Source organism: Sebastes fasciatus, chromosome 9 (assembly GCF_043250625.1).
Source record: "Sebastes fasciatus isolate fSebFas1 chromosome 9, fSebFas1.pri, whole genome shotgun sequence".
In the NCBI taxonomy this organism is placed as follows: Eukaryota; Metazoa; Chordata; class Actinopteri; order Perciformes; family Sebastidae; genus Sebastes; species Sebastes fasciatus.
The window spans coordinates 35,186,720-35,211,049 of NC_133803.1; the positions used below are offsets into that span (position 1 = coordinate 35,186,720).

The 24,330-nt window shown below is 43.7% G+C and overlaps 1 protein-coding gene across 11 annotated transcripts in view; it reads left to right on the plus strand.

The window, feature by feature from the left end:
• The window catches only part of ehbp1 (EH domain binding protein 1), a 214,003-nt gene that overhangs the window by 71,472 nt on the left and 118,201 nt on the right, over nucleotides 1–24,330 (plus strand). For 7 of the 11 annotated variants that reach the window (XM_074647443.1, XM_074647442.1, XM_074647434.1 and 4 more), the window contains exons 7-10: nucleotides 2,400–2,516; nucleotides 4,076–4,213; nucleotides 5,581–5,920; nucleotides 9,300–9,555. In XM_074647443.1, coding sequence (XP_074503544.1) covers nucleotides 2,400–2,516; nucleotides 4,076–4,213; nucleotides 5,581–5,920; nucleotides 9,300–9,555 — 851 coding nt within the window. The remainder of the gene's footprint in view (nucleotides 1–2,399; nucleotides 2,517–4,075; nucleotides 4,214–5,580; nucleotides 5,921–9,299; nucleotides 9,556–24,330) is intronic. The other 4 variants (XM_074647439.1, XM_074647444.1, XM_074647437.1 and 1 more) reach the window with 3 other exon arrangements.

The window sequence follows — 24,330 nt, forward strand, 5'->3', positions numbered from 1 at the left end:
AGATTATAAATTCATGAGTTTCATTGACAGTGTTTTGTCTTATTGCTTAAGCTTTCCCACCCCACCCCCCATTACTCCGTGTTCCTTGCTTTCCTCCTGTGTTGGTGGACTCGTCGACCGTATGGCTTCCATACATCCAGTCCATGTTGAGGATTCATTGTGCGGTCTTATGTCTGGGCCCCGGTGCTTCCTGCTTCCTGCTTTGCTTAATCCAACTTTTTCTTCATGTTAAGCTTCATGCTTTCCCTCCTTTCTTTTCCCTTCCCTGCTCTTTGTCTCATTTATATGTATATGCATTGAGCGCCTACAGCGATGCTTCACTAGCGTGCTTCTCTGAAACAAAGGCCTGAATCAAGCTGCCAAAACTCCCCACTATCACACACACCCCCCCCCCCCCCTGGATGCTGTTACCTTCCCAACAAGCAGGCAGCACTAACACCAGACTAACCAACCGCAAACACATGTTCTCTTTTTATCTCTTACTTACAGTATGTAAATACTGAAGAGAGAATATATTACACCTAAACAGGATGTATTATACATCTTCATGAATATATATGTTGTGGGTGTATTGGTTGTGAATTTGTGTGTGTGAGTGTTAGATGTGCTACCTACCAAGGGAACCAGCTATGAAAGCTTATTGAATAACCTTTACCTGTTAGTGTGTACACACTATCGAGTCAGTACAGTGTTTCAAAGACAGCAGGTTACGGTGAGGAAACTTGACAACACCTGTGTTACTGATTACACCAGACATTTTACAAGAAGAGATGGAGCTGAATATATGTAGAGCGCTTCATTTGATCTTTAAGTGGATGGTCTCTCTGGTCGAGCTTTCGCTGCGAAGCCGCAGGTTTCCAGCTGATGCCGCTACGCCGAGAACACCAGCTGAGCAGACCCTTTCATTTTCAGTTTATATTAGCATCTATCGTCCGACTATATATTGATAACACACTTAGTAGGCTTATTTTACAAATAAGAGGAGTTTTTAATGTGATGAACGCAGGGTCTGAAATCATCAGGACATCCGCCACTTTTGCAGGCAGGGAAAACGGCAGTGATGGGAATAGAGAACCGGTTCCTGGTTGTCTAAGTTCTCGGCATCTCATGCCTCCGTGTCTATCGATTCCTCTTATTGATGCTTTCAGACAGTTACGCTGCACAATGACGCAGACGCACGCTGTATCATGTTTCAGTTAGTTTTGGACCGGAGCCATGGAGGAGAGAAAAGAAGTGCTCAACAGCATGATGCTACTAAACCTGAGGGGGAGCACCCTATTTGTCCCTGATAAAGAGACACTGAGAACAACAAACCTGTGTTTGAATCATCAGGAGGAGAGTTAGTAACGTTAGCTGTTAGCAGCCGTTAGCAGCTCAGTCCTGACTGGATAAATAACGGAGCTACTAACGTTAACGGAGGTGCCATTGAGTTATTATTATGAGGCGTTCAAAGTCTGCTCAGAAAAAATAACTATTGGGTGACGGTAAATTACAACGTTATCATGATGCGTTCAAATGTAATCTCGTAAAATTACGTTTTTGGTGAGAAACTTGAATAAATCCAGTTGTTAGAAGATGTTTTCACATTAATATAAAATAGATATTAGAGAGTATTATGACCTGTTTAACTTCATAACAACTTACCAAGATTTTATTTTATTCAAAGCAAATATTTAAATAATCATAATCATTTGAATTGTGTGTTTTTATGCAAATAACCTCTATAGAGGACAATAACAAAGAACAGTACCCTCCCTCCACAGTGTGTTTCAAACACTGTAATTTACCACGTATATAACGTTTTCTGTGTTAAATATATCGAACATTGAATGACATCAGATCTAAAATGTTATTCCTTCATTTAGCGCAGAGATTTCAAAAGTGGCAGAAAACATTTCTGAGTGACAGACAACAAAAAATACTTGTCTGGAAAAAGTTAATTTCAGCCTCTGGATGAACGAGTACGCTCATACGTGAAAAATAACTAAATAGGTTTTATTTAAATTTTAAAAAAGCACGGTGGGGGCGGCGGGCCTGTTATGTAATCGGTGTATCCCCGAACATCGTGTAACAAGGACTACCGTGGGAAGCCTAGCGTGCAGTTTGAAATACAGTATTTACATTCGTATCAATGTACACAAGTATCAGTTTATGTATTTGGAGATAAACTGTCGATCAAGTTCTTCTTTCCAAGCTACTTAGCATAACATAAACCACACTCTGAAATAGATTTACTCTTTTTACATTGATGATCTGTACATTGATGTGTTATTGTGTGTGTGTGTGTGTGTGTGTGTGTGTGTGTGTGTGTGTGTGTATTTCTTGACGGGATGTGTTATTTTGCCTTGTTCACTGCTATTCTTCCTTCCTCCCTTCCTGTATGGCCTTGTCGTTTACAGAGATAGTAAACCAGTTGAATGCCCTCAGCTGCTTAGATGATGATGATGATGATGATGATGATGGTGTCCTTAAGCGAGCACGCAAAGCAACCGCTAAGCCTGCCGCATCCTCCCAAGGTCTTTTTTCACCTTTCTTTCCCCTTCCTCTCCTCCTGACTCCTCTGTCCTCGTTGTGTCTCCTCTACACCGTGTCACCGTCCATCTCCACCATTTCTGTCCGTAGATTTATTTCTCTTACTCCTTTCTTTTCCAGCTTTCCTCTCTTTTAGTTTCTCTCTCTCTCTTTGACTCTAACGTCCCATCCCCCCCCCCCACCCGATCCTCCTCCACATTGGTATTGTGATCGTGATGTGGTTACGTGGTCTTCCGGTTGATCTCGGTCCGTGTGGTGATGTGCTGTACCGGGTGTTGTTGTGAACACATCAGTTGGTTTTCATCCTTTTGGTTCCTTATGCTTTGTGTTTTTGACGGTGTTGTCCTCCCTGTTCTTTTACTGCACTTGGTAGTGAACCAGAGTAAACAAACTGTTCTTACACTAAAACACATCTTCTCAGGAAGACAGAAACTGTTTTGATTTGTTTTGTAATTGGAATGAAGTGTATTCGTTTTCAAATGAAGTGTGTGTTGGATCTGTGGTTTTCTCTCGGGGCCTCGACATGGTGAGCAATTCACAGCGACAAAGTAATCCGTTGCTAAGTTAGATGTAGTCAGGTTGAGTTAGTGCAGAGGTCAGAGGTCAGCAGCCTGCGTCTCTTCAGCTCCTCTCCAGTGGCTCCCTGTGGATTTATAAAAAAATCTGTTTTATCCAATAAGATACAGTTTTCACTCTGTTCATCTCAGAGTTTACATTCACACATCTGGAGGTCAGAGGTCAAGGGACCCCTTTGAAAATGGCCATGCCAGGTTCTCCTCACCAAAATTTAGTGTAACTTTGGAACGTTATTTAGCCGATTCTCTTTCTTTCTAAACACCATAATTGACAGCATACGCAACATTTTTGTAACTTTCCTTACATGGAAAATTGAAAATCAAATGATATGTTGCTTGGACGGTGAACAGTCAAAGTCAGATGTAAATACACACACATGCACATGCACACTTTCCATGGCCTAAAATTGGTCATGAATGTTGTCAGTAAGAGGCAAAGGAAAAGTGCTGCACCTCTTATCAGCTCCCACTTCACACAGACACCCTACATATAGACCGAGGGACACACTCACGTACACGCAGCACTTTCTCAGACTCTCACATCGCTCTCAGCAGCACTTCTTGGCATCTACCTCACACACATTTACGCTCTTTTCAAACTGACCACCACCCTGGCAGCCTGCGATTCAGCCACAGCGAGGATGATGAAGATAAAGCGGTCAATTCTCCGCCTCTCCAGCTGGGATCTCCGTAGCAACTCTCCCACCGCCTTCGCCGTCTCCCCCGGTAACCCTCCATACCACGCAAATTTTTCCCAGAATGCCACTGCTGTACATGCATTGAAGGAGCACAGAGAAGTTTAGACAGCGCGAGGGAGTACTTCCAGGAGACTGAATGGTTCACTCCAAAGTGCAGATATCGGTGAATGTTTGTGTTCATTTCATTTTGTGTTGTTGTGTAGCTGTTGTTGTTGACTCTGCCGTCTGTTGTTCGTATTCATGACTTTATGTTTGACTCCGTGGCAACAGAGCTCATCAACAAGCTGAACTTCCTGGAAGACGAGGACCAGGAGGCGTCTCTCGCCATGGGCTCGAATCCCTTCGACGACCCCGATGACGACCTTCATCCTAACCACCTCAACCCGTTTGGTGACCCTGAAGAGGACGGTATGTTTCAACTGGTTTTAGGCGTATTCTGACGTCATGTTGCCACAGCACACGTGTTTATTTTGGGGAGTGTCAGCAGAGTGACAGGTGATACCAGTTGAAGGTTTTGGACGTGCACATACCTTGAACGTGTGTAGTCAACTATAGCGGGAAGGCTTCAGCGCCTTCAGTCAGACAGCTAAACCAATATTTTTGTCTGACCACCTGAGCAGCCAGGTGTATTAGTATGGATTATTTGTTTTTGAGTGGCATGCTCCCGCACACACAGAGCTCCCACTTTGATGCTTGTTTGCTTGTTTAATCTGAACCGTGTTGTCTGTATGAGGCTGGGATATATTCTTACACATCTCTTGTGTGGCATCCTAATCTTATTAAACCAGTATTGAAACTTAATTTAGGATTTCATTAGTTTTGGGGGATAGTACGGTGGCTATTTTCTGATTCAGTAGCAGCTGTGTGTAGGTATGCATGTGTGTCGGTCCCTGTGGATCTGAGCACACAAAAAGCATGTTTTAATTCTTAAAGAGGACCTATTATGCTAATTGTCAGGTGCATACTTGTATTTTGGGTTTCTACTAGAACATCTTTATTTGCTCCGCTTTAACTAGCTTTGATTTAGGGCGTGCCAAACTAGCCGCTAGGCTGGGATTATGCAAATATGTTACTTGGTGACATCACCACGTTAAGGAAGAAAAGGCGGGACTTCAAGCAAGGTGTTTCAGGCAAGTTCAGGAGGATCTAAACCAAGTCCAGTTGCTGCTGATTTAACCCTTACTCGTATTCAGCAGCAGTGTTTCTGTGGGGAGAGAAACTCTCTCTGGTCTGGACTTTGGGCTTTGTAACTTTGCAGACCTTTTACATGCACAAAAAAATATATGACACATAAAAGGAAAAGGAAAAAAAGCATAATAGGTCCTCTTTAAATTGAGCAAAGTCGTACTCATCTTTTTTGGTCAGATGACAACTATGATGGAAGTATAATCTTAAATCTCAGGCTCCAACAAATAGTGAACTCATGAAAACCAAATGTGGTTTACTGCAAAATGCAAGAGATGAGACGTAAGAGATGAATGTAGACATCTGATACTACTGACATCATCTTAATAAAACAATCCAGAGGGTGTGAGAAACAATGTGAGAAAGCAGATAGGTAGAAGAGTCCATAAGGCTTCGCTAGTTACCAGGACTACTGTCACATATAGTGAGACTCCCCTCTGCTGCCAAGCTCTCTAACCCAGCAGGGTGACAAGCTACCAAAGCTCTTGTCAAATAAAGAAGCTACTGTTGAGTATGGTAACTTAGTTTAATTGTTTGTGTCTTGTATAGTGTGTGTCGTTAACGCTCTCTCTCCTCTCTGTTCCCAACAGAACCCCGCGTCCAGCCGCTGTTCAGGCAGCGGGTCGATGACGATGATTCCTTCTACGACCATGAATCCTCCAATCCGTTCGATGAGCCGGGTAAACCGGAGACAGAAACACCACACCCTGGAAACCCCTTCGATGAGCCCGAGGACCAGGACCAGGACCAGGACCAGGACCAGGACCAGGACCAGGACCAGGACCAGGACCTGGACCAGGACCAGGACATGGACCTCCAGCCAGACCCAGAACCCCCCAAGCCCAGGCAGAGGAAAGGAGTCCGGCCAGTCGACATGAGCAAGTACCTGTACGCCGACACCGCTCGCAACGAGGACGAGGAGCTCGACGAGTAAGATCTTATCTCTTCATCATCAGCTGACACAGGAAAGGGTTAAATATGTGAACCCTGACAACACATGACCTGATAAAGACGAGTGTACACCGTGCATGTTTTTAGCTGCAGCAATTAGTCGTCAAATCGCTTTCGATAATTTATTCATAGTTAAAACAATTTTTCATGCAAACATGTCAGAAAATGTTTTCAGCCTCTCAAATATGTGCGTCTCCTGCTTTTCTCTGTTTTATATCACATTGAAGTGAATATCTTAAAGTGACTAAACAAGACATTTAAAGACATCATCTTGGACTTTGACCAAACCGTGTCAGAGTAGAGAAGCCTACAGTGTGTTGAGCAGACTAGCCTCCTGACATGGTTCCTGTGTCTGTGAGTATCCCGTACTAGAATCAGTCTGGAAGGATCCAGCTTGGTTACTGTTGGCAGGCCATGCCGTGCTAGACCCCCCCCCCCCTCATCAGGGCAGAGCGACGAGGCAGCTCTTTCAACGGGAACAAGGGCCCTGTTGTTTCACTGCATTCTTTAGACTTGTCTCCCTCCTCTGTCGTTCCTTCCCTCCCTCCCTCCCTCCCTCCCTACTTCATACTCTCCCTCCTCGCCATCCTCCTTCACTTCCTCCCCAGACTCTGCTCATTTCTATTTCACCTTCCTCCTCGTTCATCTGTCTCCTCTTCACAAAACAGAATCAATCAATCAATGACGGCAGAACTGGTAGTCACACTGAGCTTTGAGAAATAATAGAAACAGATTGTTGCTCCTCATTTTGCAGAGGTTTGGCTTTTATAGTAAAAGAAACCAGGATGTTAAAGAATGGACATCTGTTACCACCTCAGCAAGTTTTCATGATCACATTAGGGCTGTTGCAGTGGAGCAATTCCCCCTGCGGTGATGATGATTGGTTCAACAGCACGATAAGCGTTATTATTGATCCTTTTTTTTTGCAAATTGCTTAATTTATCCTGATTTTAGTGCTATTTAAATAAGCTTTATTGTTGGGCAATGATTGGGTATGTTGTTGCTTTTTAAATGACAAAGATGACAGTTTTAAAAACGAATTAAATACTTATTTATTGTTAAATGCAGAACACAGCTCAGCTGAGACGCGTTGGTTGTGTCTGGTTGATACGGAATATCCATAGAAGTAAAAATGTCGGCACAAGGTAGAATACTTCTCTGGATGAAGGGAAGGCTGGAGCATGTAGGAGAGAGGACGGATCTGCCGGTCTATGTGGATTCATTTCTCCTCCGTTACTGTACATGTAGGATGTGACGGCTGGTCTTTGTGGACGGTTTGGTGATGAGCACAGCATTTTACCCAAAGTTGAAGATTTGTTAACTCTTGACGACCAAAAAAAAACCCGCCAAACATGCAGTACTCATCCAGGCCTGCACGACATGAGGAACATCTGCAATGTGCGATTTCATTGTTCAATATTGCAATGACGATATGGCTTGTGATAAATAAACAAATATTGAAGTGTGCATATTAGCTATACATATATTTCAAATATAACTTGTGATAAATGTTGTTTCTAGAGCAGCAACAGTAAGGTTTACAGAGGTAATGTAATGTAATGTTTCCAACAGGAAAGTCTCCACTCAGAGCTTCGTCAGGCTGCTGCCGTTGGTAGCATGGTGTAAATACGCAACGCTCCCACTGCAAAGAATTTAAAAAAGAAATAAACGTGACCATAGCGGCTGTGGCGGTCGCTTGCAATCCTCTGCAGGCGGCTTGTCAATAGCGCGGTATTGCGACAGCCCTACATAACATCTAATCAGTGATGAAGAGCTGTAACTAAACGTGGTTCTGTGGGGATGCCTCCTCTGCAGACGAGTGGCCGTGTCTAAAGTCTAAATGTAAACTGTTGAGTGAAGCCGTCACACAGATGGCCGTATGTTCTAGTCCTCTGGGCTGTCTAAAGACAGACAGGTTATTGAGTGGCGTGTTTCTTTAGCTCCGTCTCTTACACCGGGAGCAGTTCTCTGCAGAATAGAGAGTTCAAGAGGGCAGCGCGCTGTTTTGACTGGAGTCCTTTCACATGTCTTTTAGCCAGCACTGGTCTGTTAGAGCTGCTCTATAGACCCGCCTGCTTTTCTTCTCTTCCCTCTGCGTATCGCTCTGCAGTCAGAGGGACACGGAGCAGCTCGAACCTTCTCTTTCAGACAGATACCTAGTCAATCAGCTTTTTATTCTCTCTCACTCTCACTCTCAACCCCCCTCACCCCCCTCACCCTCTCCATCCAATCCTCCTGTTTGTTTAGGATTGCTTGTTGCATGTTGAGTGAATGTCTCAAGGCCGTGCCCCTGCTTTCAGTGACACAAGCATGCCTATATATTGATAACACTCTGGTATGTGTGTAGGAGTGCCTCTGTGTGTGTGCGTGTGCGCGTGCACGTGTCTGTCTGTCAGTAGTCCACCTCGGCCAGTAAGGATATGAGGTCACACAGACCTGACCTCAGTGCACCTGCATCTTCTATTACCTTCCCACCACTCGTCAGTGTTGTTCATTGTATTAGACCGAACTCTCGCTTCTCAATTTCCTCCTCTTTAACGAAACAATGGCTTTAAATAGTGCTGAGATGTTTTAATGAGGGCTGTCAATCAATTACAATATGTTTTTATGATATTTATATTACATTTTTTATAGGGTGAGGGAAGAAGGGAGGAGGAGGAAAAAGAGAGAGAGAGGTTTTGAATTTCATCTTTTGAAATATTCCACCTTCACAATTTGAAATGCATCGATGCAACATCTTGACATCCGTATTGTACTTTTTACTCCACTACATTTATCTGACAGCTTTAGTTCCTCTTCAGATTATCATCCTCTTCCCGTCCAGTTTTGTGCATCGTCACAAAGCTGAAAACAACATAATGACTTTAATATAGACCATGATGCATTGCTGCAGATTAAACTACCCAACAGTATATAAAGGAGTTAAAATAGTAAAACACTGACGGGGAACATTTTACTGCAACATCAATACTTTAAGTTCTTTTAACTACGTTTAGCTGAAACATACGTTTACCTCAGTAAGGTTTTGAGTACAGGACTTGTACTTGTAGTGGAGGATTTCCACAGTGTGGTATCAGTACTTTTATTGAAGTAAAGGATCTGAACACGTCTTCGACCGCTGGTAGCCATGTGAAACAATGAATATTTATTACACTGTTTTCTGATGTATTTAGTTTTGTATAAATCCACATGATATGTTAATAAACACTGTTGGTCTTTGAGGGAAAAGGTCATATATAAATCTTAATAATTTAACAATTCTTTATCTATCTGTGCACGTCTCTATAACTTCAATTTAAAGAAACATGGCAGTCTGTGTTTTTTATCTTTCTCTCGTCTGCTTCCCCTCCTTCCTCAGATCCAACCCGTTCTACGAGCCAAGGACATCGAGCCCCGTGCAGCCCCCCTCCGCCGGCGGCCCCTCCCTGGACGTGGGCGGCGGCCAGAAGAGGAGGGCTCCCCCGCCCCCGAGTTCCAGCCCTGGCCTCGGTCCCAGTCCGCCGGCTCCCAGACCCGGCGCCGGTGGCCCAGACAGGGAGAGAGCCCAGCCGGTCGGGCCCAGTCCGGTCGCAGCGGTGATGGGGAGAGAGCTGGCCTCCTCCTCCTCCCCCAAGGTAAACAGGCCTCACTTGAACCTAATGATTACTACGCAGACACGTGAGACAACAAAACAACAAACAGTGTAGCCGTCCCAGCTGTGTGTTGTAAGAGGCTGTTCTCACACACCGGTCGGAGCTACTCCATGTAGTGAGGAGGTTGGGGTGGATGGGTGGGTCTAAAAACATTGACTGAACATTGATTTATTAGTCATGTAACTTCTGTACTTAAGTAACGCCACTCCCGTAGTTATTTCAACGCCAAACCACCATCTCTCCTAAACCTAACTAAGTAGTTTCCTGTGACGACGGAAGTTTATTTTGAAAGGACTGTATGTATGTAACAAGCGGAAATGAACACGTGTTGCTGAACATTCGTCGGGGAACGCACAGAAAATGAGGAATAACTTTTAGTAACATAGCATAAGAACCGTGGTATGAGAACACGTTGGTTGCAGTCTGATGGTTGATCCGTAGTGAGTTGGGAAGATAAGATCAGATCAGATCAGATATTCCTTTATTAGTCCCACAGTGGGGACATTTGCAGTGTACAGCAGCAAAAGGGAGAATGCAGAAACAAGAAGCATCAGTAAAAAGCAAAATACAACACTGTAAAAAAAAAACAGCAAAACAAAAGTAGACAGACGTATTAAATAGGAACAATTTAAATAGAAGGGAATATAAAAATAGGAACAATATAAACAGTATTGACAATAAACAGACTATTAACACTATTGCACAAGTGGAATATTGATATTACTCAGTGATTGGAATGAAACTTCCCTGAAAGTATTGCACAGTATGAATTGAAGTTGCACCTGAGTAGTACTGATATTGCACAGTCAGTGTACAGTATAGTGCATTTGGAGGATTTAAAATTTCTACTTGTTTTCCCTGAGCAAGTATTGAAACCAATCTCCCTTTAAAACACAAGGCAAACACAGGCAGCTGTACAATAACTTGTAACTTAATTATGATTGATATCAGAAACAGTGATCGATCCAGCCCTAAACAGAAGAATCCTTTTTGGCAGTAAACATAAAATGTGTGCAATGAACATGATGTGAATATGTTGATGTGAATGTAACGTGTTGCCTCTTAGCAGTATTTAGATAGAAGTGATGCCTAGAAATCCACAGTGTAATTTAAACACTGGTTCATAGTGAATTCTCACTATATATCTATATCAAATAGACATCCAAAGAACGTTTTGAGTTTGATTTCATTAACCCCTCAGGTATCTCAGGTAATTTCTATAAACAGATTCTGTATTCACATGTAGAATCTGGAGGCAACAGGACAAGATGTTGGTGTTTGAAGCGTTCTGGTTTCTGTTTGTAGTCTTAGTAGTATTGACCAATCACGTTAGAGCAGGCTTTGGTTGAATGCAGGTGGACGTCCGTGTGGAGAGCAAAAGAGGAGGAACGCATCGGCCCAAATGCAATCTGGGAACCTACCGGCTATTGTCTGATGATGATTTAGCTTTTTATTGGTTTAAAATGAGATTAACTGGTGAAACAATCCGGTCGTACACGACGTCTCTCAACTCCAATTCCAGTCCAGAGTCTTCTCCGTCGTCAGACCCATAGCCTAATAATAATACATAATAATGGATTCTGAGATCGCCCTTCAGGAATGTTTGTCACATGACCAAAGTTTCAGTTAGTTCATTATAAATATAAACATTTTATTCAGATAGTAACACAGATATTTAACATAAACTGAACCCTAAAATCCCAGAATCCCACAGCTCTACTTCCTATTCTCTGTTCTGACTCCTTCTTTGTAGCACGTGTTATTATTAGTGAGTGACTTGAAGCATTTCGTGCGTGTGTGTGTGTGTCTGTGTGTGTGCGTGCGTGTGTGTGTGTGTGTGTGTGTGTGTGTGTGTTTGTGTGTGTGTGTGTGTGTGTGTGTGTGTGTGTGTGCGTGTGTGTGTTTGTGTGTGTGTGTGTGTGTGTCTGTGTGTGTGCGTGCGTGTGTGTGTGTGTGTGTGTGTGTGTGTGTGTGTGTTTGTGTGTGTGTGTGTGTGTGTGTGTGTGTGTGTGTGTGTGTGTGTGTGTGTGTGTGCGTGTGTGTGTTTGTGTGTGTGTGTGTGTGTGTGTGTGTGTGCGTGTGCATGTGTGTGTGTCCACCTCCAGTGGTCCTTACATTAGCTTTTTTTCCGCCTGCACAATCCCATCTCCTGCCCCATTCTCTCTGCTCATCAAACTCCCGGCTCCTCATCTGAATGTAGGTATTTGTTTATTGGGGTGTTTTGGTATGTTTATTTATTTATTTAAATTAGGTGAATCATGGCTGGGTCTAATTAAATGGCTGATGGTCACACACACTCACGGCAGGAGTCAGACCACTGGTGGGGAATGATTGGCTGGGGGGTTAAAAATGAGTGTGTGTGTGTGTAGGAGCTCAATGAGACTATGTGGGGCTTAAACACAGGAGGCTTAACTACAGCAGAGCGATCACAAGGGGGTGTTGACCCCCTGTGTGTGCACACACACACACACATGCAAACACACTCTATACAGTTACTTGTACACACACACACACACACAGGTCCCTCCTCCCCATGCAGCTGGCTAGCTGACTGTTTTAGTGTAGCTGGGCGGTGACGCTGGCCGTCCATGTAATTATGGCACAGTGCCTTTATCACCCAGCTGCAGTTGCCTGTGACCGTGGGTGAGGGGGCCTAAACCACTTTAATTACCCAAAGCCAGTGGCCTGTGGTGGGCCACACTTCGCCGAGAGATGCCCCTGCCTCTGGAGCTCGGGGGGGGGGGAGGGAATGAATTGTGGGTGAGGATTGAAGAGGAGGGGGGTGCAGCGAAGGAGAATAGGTGGGAGATAGTGAAGGGTAGAGGGAAGGAGAACAGTGGGGGGGGAGAAGAGGAGGAAGATGGCCAGGGAATAGGAGAAGGAGAGATAGGATGTTCACAGTAAACAAATCTACAGGCCTACAGGGTCTGTTGACATATACAGAGAGTGTGTGAATAGGTTTCTCTTTCTTATTCACACCAACCACTATGACACACACACACACACACACACGCCTCAGCCATGTGTAGGCTGTGAGATGACCTTTGAATGTATGAAGTCAGAGAGGATTAAGAGGAGACATTCCCACTATGAGAGGCCACGACGAAAAACCCAACACATCATCACGCTACGGACGTGTGCAGAGTATAGATGCGTGTGCATGTATGTATGTATCTGTTCTTATAGCACGCCTAAAGGCTCAGTTCAGCCAGTTATAACCTTCCCCCAAAACACAGCTAACCTCGCTCATATTACAGCTTTCAAGGTATTCTCCATTTATATTTATTACTACCAACTATTCATGTGGGCAATTTGGTATGTAGGACCGAGATAAACACACACACAGGCAGACAACGAGGTCTAATCTCCCAATGTGAATAGAAATTGATATATTGAAAGCCCCCCTATACTCAGTTATACATTTACAACCTGCCCTGAAGGATGTGAAATGTCTTGTACGTGTTTTGTTAAAACGAAATCTTGTCTTTGCTCACCAAAGAGGAGATTAGCATGTGTTGAATCCCCATTTACATTCTGCACATTTATTCAGTGCAAAGGTAACATAACTGCTCGATCAGCGTCGTAGCACCCAACAAACAGTGTAAGGGCCTTTCATAATACTCCTGTGATCATGGAAAGATAGGAGAAGAAAAAGATATCTAAAGCAGGAAAGATGTTTTCTCTGAAGATAAGAGCGAGGTACAGCTGTGGGAAAGGGAATATGGATCATGGAGATATTATGATGTGAGCCACTCTAATACCTATGTATTATATAGTTTCATATTTTGGCTTAGCTTAAAGTCTCTTGTCCTTGTCATGTATGAATTCCCTCGGAGGAGATTTAGCATTAAACTTTGTCTTGTAGACGTAGTTTCATCCTCCTTGTCATTGCATTAAAACCACCCACTTGTCTGCCAGCCTGTGACGAATCGGGACATCTACAGGACATATGGTGTGCACCCACTTACTCTATACACAGGTATTATTACACATATGGTATATATGGATTTACATTAAGCTCTTACTAGAGCTCAAAGCTCGGCGGAACACACGTTCATACTGAACAAGTGAAATGCATCTATTGAAACATGTGGGTTAGCAGTTGTTGGGGTGTGAGACCGATGCTTAGCAAATCTACATTTAGCACGCAGCGTCTAGAGATGTAAATGTAGATGTGTAATCTGCAGCATCTACGGTGGTTTCAATGTGTTTTCCTCTCTGTGCTGCCAAGCAGACTTCACATACAAGTAATGCAATCTCTGCCTGAGACACGTGTGTACCTGTTTCTTCTATTTGGTTCTCCCACGTTGGCTTCCAGGGCATATGCATGCGCTTCATACAGTGACCTGTACGAGTATTAGTCATTCATTTCAGACGTGCCGTCCCGATCGTGGTTGTTATCCCGATGCCCGTATATAGCGGCAATTCTATGAGATTATCCGTCCTGTTTTCTTTGCAAACTTGTGGACCTGTAAAGCCCTTTCAGACGACATACTGGGATTCGAAGCTCAAGCTATAGCTACAGTATCAGCAAAGCCTTTCAGAGATGGAGAGAAAATGTTGCTATAGTAATAGTTTAGCCTTCTGCTAACCGGTGAGCTCACGCAGAAGACTAACTAATAGAGAGATATGGAGAAAATGTGCTAACCGTAGCTGTGAACTGCTGCGATGGTACGTGTCCACAGGCTCCGTCCTTTCCATGCTTCCCATTCATTGACTATGTAAGCAGCCGGCAACGGGCCGTCATGTTGCCCGTTCCTATTTTGCATGAAGTTGAGTTCCTGACAAGAATCGCCGCCTCTGAAAACTCCAGAGGAACTCAATCCAAAGTAAAGACATTTCACAATAAACACATTTCGATGAACTATTTTTCGTGAAATAAGAGAAGAAAGTTTCCAAACGAGCCGCCATGTTGGTTCCAGTTTGAGTGCCTCGTGTGTAGTGGCAGCACATCAAGCGTCCAATGCTGGGAAGCGAGGCGATCCCTCGCGATAAGCAAAACGCCCCTGTGGACACGTACCATGATTCAGCAGCAGCAGTAAGCCTTTGGCTACAGTTAACAGAAGCCTAAACTATTAACAACATTTTCCCTCAATATCTGAAACGCTTTGCCGATGTTGTCAGACTCTTTTTACACACTCAAAATACTGGACTCAGGGTTCTTCAGTACGACTGCATCATTTCACTGTTGATGAGTAAGCAGCCAAAGGAAGGGAAGGTTACGTGCCATCCTCTGGGTCTCTCTAGAAGGTAATGCGTGTCTTTACCTTGACTCAGAAGTGAATATAAATACAGTATTGGGGGCTCGTCCGGGATATGAACCCGGGACCTCTCACAGTACTTTTAGTTGTTTTTGTTAGTGTCTCAGATCCGTCTTAAAGTTGGTGAAAGTGTCTGCAGTCTCTCATTAGCCGCTTCATGTCTCTCCTGCCGGTGTATCTGTGCGTTGTCCTGTCTGCGAGATATATAGATCCTCAAAGGCGTCAAGTTGAAGTTTAGCATCTGTGAAGGAGCTGGAAGGATGGAAACGTCTGTGGGATTAATGTAAATGAACAGAGGGAGTTCCTGTTGGGCGGGTTGTGAGCTCTGTCTGGTCTGATTCAGTCCATCTCTTTTCCCTGGGGCTGACTTCACCCCCTCCCAGTAATTCGGTGATCCCCTGCTCCTCCTTTTTGTTTCATCTCCATCTCTATTCCATATTTAGACCACTCTACACTTACATGCTCTCATCTTTGGATCTTTTTTATCAAGTTTCCGCTTCATGAATTATTTGCCTTATTTTCATATAAAGAAAAGTTGGAAGTAAGCGTATGTCTGAGGGCAAAAGTTTGAACATAAAAAGTTCTATATTATCTTAATATTTACTCAAAGGAAGAGTTGAAGTTGAAGGCACTCGTCTAACAATACACGTAGATCCTGGAAATGTTGATTAAGACTTCATTAAGTAGGCTTTCCTCTTCTATTACTGTACCCTATCCTTTGTTGATATCACATAGATCAAATGTCTTTACTCCTTCTCCCTCTATTTCCTGTTCACACACTCGTTCTTTCCAGAGGTGAGAAAGTGAACCAACACTAGAGGTATGTTGTCTTTCTCCCCTTCAGTTGAAGGGCTTGTGTGATTACTTATGTTAATCAAAGGGTTCAAATTAAATAGAGTTGTGCAGGTTGTGAGAGCTCCGGTGCCGAGGGGGGAGGCAGAGGCCAGAGCTCTCCTTCCTCTCTCCCAGACTTTGTTTTCACAGCCCCCTCCTTCAGTTCAGACTACCTCCAAATTGAAATTAGAATAAATTAACATTATTTAATTGAGTTCGCAGAAGGCTGCGATATTTCTTAATTAGCTTTCACTGGGGTTGGCGGCAGGAGAGGACCGCATCCGCACACAGTGAAGTGTTCCGGAGGTTGACGTGATGACTGTGAGGGATGTTTTTAGAGGACGGAGGGGGAGCCCAGGAGACAAGGACAGTCATCTCTGCTTTTCTGATCTTTGCCCGGTTTCAAGGTCTCTCGTCTCGTTATCATTATATATCTGCTCTAAAGTTATTCCATCTTCTCTGATAACTTTCACATCCCTTTAACAAAGAGTCTCAGATGGAGGACATAAAGAAAGTTAGTCTTACAGCCAGTAGTTAAACACGGTTTATATGTAACTTCCTAAAACATTTAGACACTTTTTGGTTCTCATAATGCATAGTTATCAATTAGGGCGACTTATAAGTAAATCCAAATATATAATAGGACCAGTGTTAAGGGGGACATTGTCATAAATCAAATACAAGTTACTAAATTGACTTGATTTTCTTTGCTTATTCTTTATAGTCCAGTGGAGTTGTGAAAACACTGAACATCCTGCTTGATTAAGATTCATTTTTCTCGATAAAAAATTAAAACAAGGGCTGTCAATCGATTAAAATATTGAATCATGATTAATCGCAAATTAATCACACATTTTGTATCTGTTCTAATTGAACCTTAAAGGGAGATTAGTCCAGTATTTAATCCTCTTATCAACATGGGAGTGGACAAATATGCTTCTTTATGTAAATGTATGTATATATTTATTATTGTAAATCAATTAACAACACAAATCAATGACAGATATTGATCCAGAAACCCTCACAGGTACTGCATTTAGCATAAAACAATATGCTCCCATCATAACATGGCAAACTGCAGCCCAACAGGCAGCAACAGCTGTCAGTGTGTCAGTGTGCTGACTTGACTATGACTTGCCCCAAACTGCATGTGATTATCATAAAGTGTGCATGTCTGTAAAGGGGAGACTCGTGGGTACCCATAGAACCCATTTACATTCACTGATCTGGAGGTCAGAGGTCAAGGGACCCCTTTGAAGATGGACATGACAGTTTTTCCTCTCCAAAATATAGCGTAACTTTAGAGCGTTATTTAACTCCTTCATGACCAGCTAGTCTGACATGGTTGGTACCGATGGATTCATCAGGTTCTCTAGTTTACTATGATGATGATACTATGAAGATTGAAGATTGTGGCCGACCCCTCCCATCCTGGACACCATCTTTTTCAGACTCTGCCATCTGGCAGGAGGTTAAGGTCCATCAGGACCAAAACCTCACGCCATAAAAACAGTTTCTTCCCCATGGCAGTGGGGCTCTCCAACAGCCCATCCGCCCCCCTGTGACTGTCTCTCCCTCACACACACACTACTGCCCCCCCTGCCGACACTGACTCTCCCCCCTCTCTCAATATTTGCACTATCTTTATATCATGTTTATAGCTTATTTGTAATTTGTAAATTGTACATTTTTATTATTTTATTCTAACGTTTTTATCTATTCTTTTATCTATTCTTTTGTTTTTATCCATTCTTTTGTTATTATATTGTACTGTTTGTCTCGCACCAAAAATGCCAAAGAAAATTCCTAGTGTATACCTCTTACACCTGGCAATAAACACCATTCTGATTCTGATTCTGATTCTGATTCTGATACCAGGATCTTCACTCTAGCTTTAAAACGGAGCCGCTACATCCTGAAAATGGCAAGTTGCGTTAAATAAAATGAATGGCGTTAAAATTAATTTGCATTTACGTCTCATTAACATTGACAGCCCTGGACTCGTACATTTTTGGTACTCATAATAGGGCCGGTATTAAGGGGGGGTATTGTCATAAATCTATTGCTTTTTCTTCATAGTCCAGTGGAGCTGTGAAAACATCTTGCTTGATTGAGGTTTAAAATGATCCGGTGTGATTTGTGTAGCTAACGTTTATTGTTGGGTTAAGGTAAAGGATCATAGGAGGGCTGTGTGTCTCTTACATTTCAGAACCTGGAATCATTATTAGGAGGGAAACGAGTCATAGCGGTCCGTTTCTGAAACCAAGCCGGGCCACGCTGGCCTTTCTCTAAGCTGTGTAATATTAGGAGAATAATCCTTGAGAGGAGTCAGGCTAAGTCAGTACCTTTCCCCATGTGGACCCCTCCCCAACTCTGAGTGGTCTGTCATTGGATCTTGTGGGAGAGAGGAGACCCAGTTTCTTCTCACGTGCAGTTTAGGTCCGATCATTGGGCTTCCTGTTGTGGTTTCAGGCTGCAGGGCATCGCTGTCATCACGTTAGGTAGAGAGGTAGGAGACATTACTGACGACCGAACAAGAGATGTTTAGATAAGGTAACGTTCTGGGTCAAGTTGGGTGATACTTTTGGTTTGTTTGCTGGTTTTATTGGTTTATTTAGGGAGCTAAATAAAAATAATAATTTGCTGAGGGGCGTGTACAAAGGAGCAGATTTATTTTTATTGTCTTGAGAGCTGCCACTTCTATGCAGGGAATCACAGACTTTGATATATTGCTGTCGAAGTGTTTTCACTTTGACTCGGCGCTGATCGACTCTCAGTTTATTTTGTATTACTTTATAAACATAACTATTTAGTGGACTTTATTTAGCATATTCTTTGTGTTCTCTTTGGCCCAGATGTCAAGCAAACATCGGTCTTCTGCAGAAGTCTGCGTGGTGTGGCGTATGCGTGGCGGCTGCGTTGCGTGGCGGCTGCGTTTCTGATGCGTATCTGCTGCGTTTCTGCTGCTGCTGTCAGCCCTTTCTTTCTACATAGAGTTTGCCTTTAATAATGGCTATTTCATTTCATTATAAATGTCATTTCTATTTATTGTAGACAGAGAAAGGTTAAGAAACGTGTGGTAATTTGTAAATAATAGTAATAATCCACAATTAAAACCCTGTACTTTATTCATTCGGGAGCTCTCCAAGTCACCGCATGTTCTACAACACTGTCTGGCACATATTTCAGAATAAAAGCCTTGTGTAACATATTCTACAGATAGACATTTAAACTGTAGTAATGTTGCTGGTATGATGTTAATATACAGTCAATAGATCACCTCCACTGTCTGTTGTCGCTGTGAACCGCGCGGCTCGCGTCAGAAATAGGCGAGACCTCGAATCTCTAGAAGAGACTCAGCCGCCACGCGCTGCTGATGTTCCTGGTGTGGACGAGGCTTAAGGGTCAGTTTTAGGTGTCTGTTTTGTGGATATGAACACGGCCAAATGATAACTAAATCTTTGAATCCACCAACTCTGGGATCCAGGGAAGATCAAAACAAACATCAGAGCGGTGTTTGAAAGGAGGAGCTGATCTCCTCACCAGACTCATATATGAATTCTGACTCGATGCACGATGTTGATCCTGAAGTCTCACATGGCAGACGGTGATATGTTTCATTTCAACAGAATAAGTAAACATCTAATGTTGTATTCAGGGACTACTCACAATTCAATTTGATACCCGGTTGCCATGAAAGAAGGCGATGTGTTGTTGTTGTGTGTACTAATGTGTGATCTGGTGTGTGTTGTGAGGGATATATTTTGATCCAGTTACTGTAATGCGGCTATCATTTTTCCACCTCTTCCTCTGTTGGGTGCATGTCGAGTTCACAAGTTAAGCACTGCGAAGAGGCTCACTCTCCTCAATACCCGCGCCGACTGGTGTAAAAGGGCCTTCCGCAAAGCGCCGCTTGTAATCTGCCTTTGGTAAGTCCTCCTTAGTTTTATCTGCCAAGGATTACCTCACAAGCTGCGAGCAGGAGAGAACGAGGGAGAGACGCAGAGCACGGGAGAGAGAAATGAAAAGCAAGTCAAACAGAAAACGATGAAGATGGAACAAAATGAAAACAAATCGCTGTGTAATCTCTGAGAGAGAGAGAGACCTGCTTTAGAGTTGAAGGGAGGTTTCCCTCGCCACTCATTTAGAGAGGGAATTGACTAATCCCTCCGTGATTGATGTCTGCTATGAGAGGCTCTATAGCAGACTAATAGGGCTTATGAGGATGACCACAAAGTCCTTTGTGTGTGCGTGCCTGTGTGTGTGTGTGTGTGTGTATATATATGAATGAACCAGACCTTTTTGTCTTGTGTGTCCTTCTATCCAGCGGCCGTAGAGGCCAGGGGTTTGAATGACATAGCGGCCGAAGAAGGGGTAACTTTATCTTAATCTGGTCTTAATCTGCCCCGGTCCTCCAGGTGTGTGTGGGCTTAAACTCAGAAGGATCCCAGGTTTAGGGGGTGAGGTTTAAGGGGGCTTCGGGTGAGGAGATAGAAGTCCGTGCACTTGAAAACTCCTTGGACCCCCGAGAAGGTCTGAGACCTCCCGCACATTCTTGAAAACCCGCGCTCACTTAGTCATGCCATACCTTCCTCCCGTCATCCTTAAGTGGCCCCCCGCTACATTTTAATTGAATTAAACCAACCGTTCTCCGCAATTTAAAAAGGACCTTAGAAGTACCTTCTGAATTAGTCTGAGTGATTTGTCTTTCAAATTGTGTGCGTGCGTTTTAAGTGTGTGTGTGTGTGTTTGAGGACAGGAGAGCGAGTGTAGAAATGATAAGGCTTTAATTGCCTCTTTATAAAGCCCTCCAGCACCCCCTCTTTTGGACTGTTATGGTATGCAGGTGTGTGCTCTTATGTGCTATAGGAAATACTAAGTGGCGTTTTCAGTGCTTCTCTCGTAGATCACCGAGTGGGATCGTTCCCTCGGCTGTTAATCCAGCACTCTCTCGTTGGAGCTCGACAAGATTTCATCGTGCAGTCGTGTCTTTGGTCGTAATCAGAACATACAGTTAGTAGTTAGTAGCTCCCAGCTGTTTTGCTGTAACACTCGTTTCTCTTCACCTCAACATCAAAGAGAGATCCAACAAAACACACAACTCAGTTTGGCCCAAATTAGTTTTTGGTGTTTAATGTTTTTGCTAAGCTGCAGAACGGTTGTAGGAACAGTGATGTCTGTCCATTCTTTTGGTGTAACGCCAATGCTACGTTCAATTTGAACGGGGAAGTCAGAATTTCCGAGTTCCCAGTCAGAGTCAGTCCCCTGATGTCAGATCTCTGGTTCCGAAAGACGGACGAACCTCACCAACCCCGACCTCAAAATCCAAGAGGTTGTGTGAGGAAGGTAATCTGCAAGTTGTGAAATCTGATCTGAGATATGCAAAAACTCTTGTGAGACTTGCTGCCCAACGACCTATCATAACCTTGAGGTCAATGCCTAACATTAACCATCCGTCATTCCCATTTCCGAGGTAAATGTAACTCCGCACAATCCACAGTGAATGACTGGTCTGGTCTTTGGTCCGGTCTTTGGTCTGGTCTTTGGTGGTCCCCTAACTTTCATCTTGCACCATCTGTAGGTCAAAATGTTCATTTGTCCATCAGTTTAGTACCTGACAAAATACCAGAAAATAAAGCTAACGTTAGCTTTTTATCAACATGTCAAAAGAAAGAAACACCTCGAGGCAAATGCTGTAGAAATGGAGTATTAGATGATTTGCAAATAAGGATTTGTTAGTGCATGAGACCCATCAACCCATCAGATATGTTGATGACAACGACTACGTTTACATGCACACAATATTTAGTTTATTGCCCTTATATGGTAAAAGACAATATTCCTACTAAGCTGTTTACATGATGGTGAATATTCCACTAATATTTCCGTTTACATGCAGCCGTCAAAATAAGTTTTCCAACGGTGGCGGACAGTCTCCCTCTTTCTTTCCTTCAACCACCTTCTTGAAAAGGTCGGCGTTCCAAAACAACCTGTTGATATCCAAGTCTTTCATAATGTTTGACGGTAGGTGTTTTTCTCCTTTCTTTTGGGCAGCATCTCTGCAGACTGTCAGACTGTTTCACTAACTGCTGTAAAAACCCAGATTGAGACGCATATTCTGAATGAGCTGTATAAAACCTGAATAATATCCCACATGTCTTCATCGAAAAATGCTCCATTCAGGTACCATTTCCTGCTAAATGTTCGATCTAACTGTAAAGTATCAGTGATGTACCATAAACTACTGCCTCCCAGTTCTTCACATCCTTCTCTTTGTCTGTTTACTGTCTTTATCGATACCTCCTCCCTCTCTCTCTCTGGATGCTCTTGTCATCCTCCTCCCTCTCTTTCTCTGCCTGTGTGTAGCATCTTCCTCCACCACACCCTTCCTCCTTCAGTGTGTGTGTGTGTGTGTGTTGATGCATGTGTATTCTGATCAGGAGTCAAAGGGGTGACTTTGTAATTATGTTCATTTTAATTGGCTGTGCTATCACCCCTCTCATCACTTTGGAGCCCACGCTGCGCTGGACAATGGCAGTCTGTAGTGGGGGGGGTTACACAACTGCTGTGTCAAGACCCCCCTGCACACACACACACACACACACACACACACTCAGTCAGCCTCTTTACCTGCGGAACATAATTCCTGAAGTGGCCTCCTTAATGAGTTTTCCCTGCCCAGGCTGAGATTAATTGATAAATGGCGGTGTTATCATCACGGCTGATCTCTGAATCCGTTGCACCACTAATTTGTTTGTTGAAGATGGCAGTTAAAGGAGATTAATACGTTATAGATTTACAAGAGCCACCCCCTCTTTCTCTTCCTCCTTCTCTTCCTCCTCCTCTCAAAGCTTATTTATTTATCTGAGGAAGATGAAGAGGTGGTGGAGGAAGAGGGAAGACACGGGTGGCCTTTGGATTCTTTATATTCTGCGTTTTAGGATATACTTAAAGGTGCGTATCTATTGCTTCCACACGGTTCTCAACATGGCGACGGCTGAGAACGGTGCTAACAGCGCTAACGGTGCCAACAACAGCAAGGTGCTGACAGAGCTAACAGTGTTTAACCGACGACCACTCTGTCGGTTGGGATGTCATTACCGTCTGTTACCGCCGTATGAGAGCAGTGCAGAGCGGTGGCCGTGAGCTAGCCAGTGTGGCACGCTCACATGCACTACAAGGCATCTTTAAAACGTAGCAGTAATTAAAAATGAAGAGAACTGTTGATTGTTTTTTTGTAAAGAAAAATGCTACGATGCCCGTTACACCCTCAACGGCCCAGACCAGACCAGACCCGAGGTAACCGCTCCACCACCCGTCTCCCCTGTCACCGTTAATATACCTAATCCTGACCCAGCATCTTTGGTGGAAATGAAAGTACCAAGTTAGACGCACCAGTGTGCAACCAACGTAAAAAGTTAGTCTGGAGCTCTGCTTACATCTACTTTACTTTATAGTGTAGCTGCTCCTTTAAACAACAACAGTCTGACAGATTATGGATTTCTAAGGCCAACAATCATATTTACTGTATATTTGAAAGTTTCAAACCTCTGATGATCTTTGTCAGTGCTCTCTGGTGTAATAGTGACGCTGTCCACCTCAACAGACATTTCTTTACTGCGATCTCTCAAGTCAGATTGACTCTCATCTGAAGTATTATTTGGACACCGAAGAGTACCACAACAGTTGACCTGACAGGTTACCTGCCAAGTAAACACATCAAAACTCCATAGTTAGTTCTGCATATGATGAGTTGAAGCTCAGTAGAGTGTGATGCTCAGCAAAGACTCTGACTGATGGCGTTGCCTTAAAGAGAGACGGTACAGGAAGAGTTGAAGTGGACAGAACAGACTTTGAACTCTCAGTCTGAACTGTTGACAATGAGTTTTTGAGAAAGCTGGTTGAGACGTCATGTTGTGAGCAGTGGATGAGGAGGATTGGCCCAGAAGGAGTTTGTAATCTCCTCTGCTGGATCTGTGTACCCCGTAGGAGGTGGCCTCGCCGTCGGTACCATCAGTTGTCTCGTTTTGTCCCGAACTGGATCCGAGCTTCCATCCCATCGACCGCACACACAGTTACACACAATCCCAAACCTCCCCACCCTGCATCTCTGTTCCCCCCCCAGCCAAAGCTAATTTGCAGAGGCGTGAGTGTGGGTAATGCTACCGCTGCTTCCATGACAAGCTAAAGCCAGCGCTTACACCGCATTATGCCCCCGTGTTACACGTTAGGCGTGCGAGCGGGCGGGTGGGCACACTGCGAGCTGGCACAGTCGCTCCTTTGTCTGCTGCCTCCTCCAAACTGTGTTATTTCACTGGTTTTTTATTTCAATTTCAAAGCCTTGTCTGTCCTCTCCTGCTTTGCATGGTTATGCCTTTGGAGCAGAATAGGCCTTGGAAGCAGAAAACCGTCCTGGAAAAGGAAACCGCTTTTTCCTGATTTTTGCATTTTACATCTCAGTAGCCAACTGCCGAAAGGCCCTCTGTCTTGGCCTGCAGGTTCACTGCTAGATGGGAAGCATATCTGCTTCTGAGCGAATCACTACCAACCCCCCCCCCATCGCCATCATCATCATGAATGTATTTGCATATTTTGTGATATTACACAAAGCCATATAAAGATGTTTTAATAAATTGTGGAACAAACTGTCCCAGATTGCTCA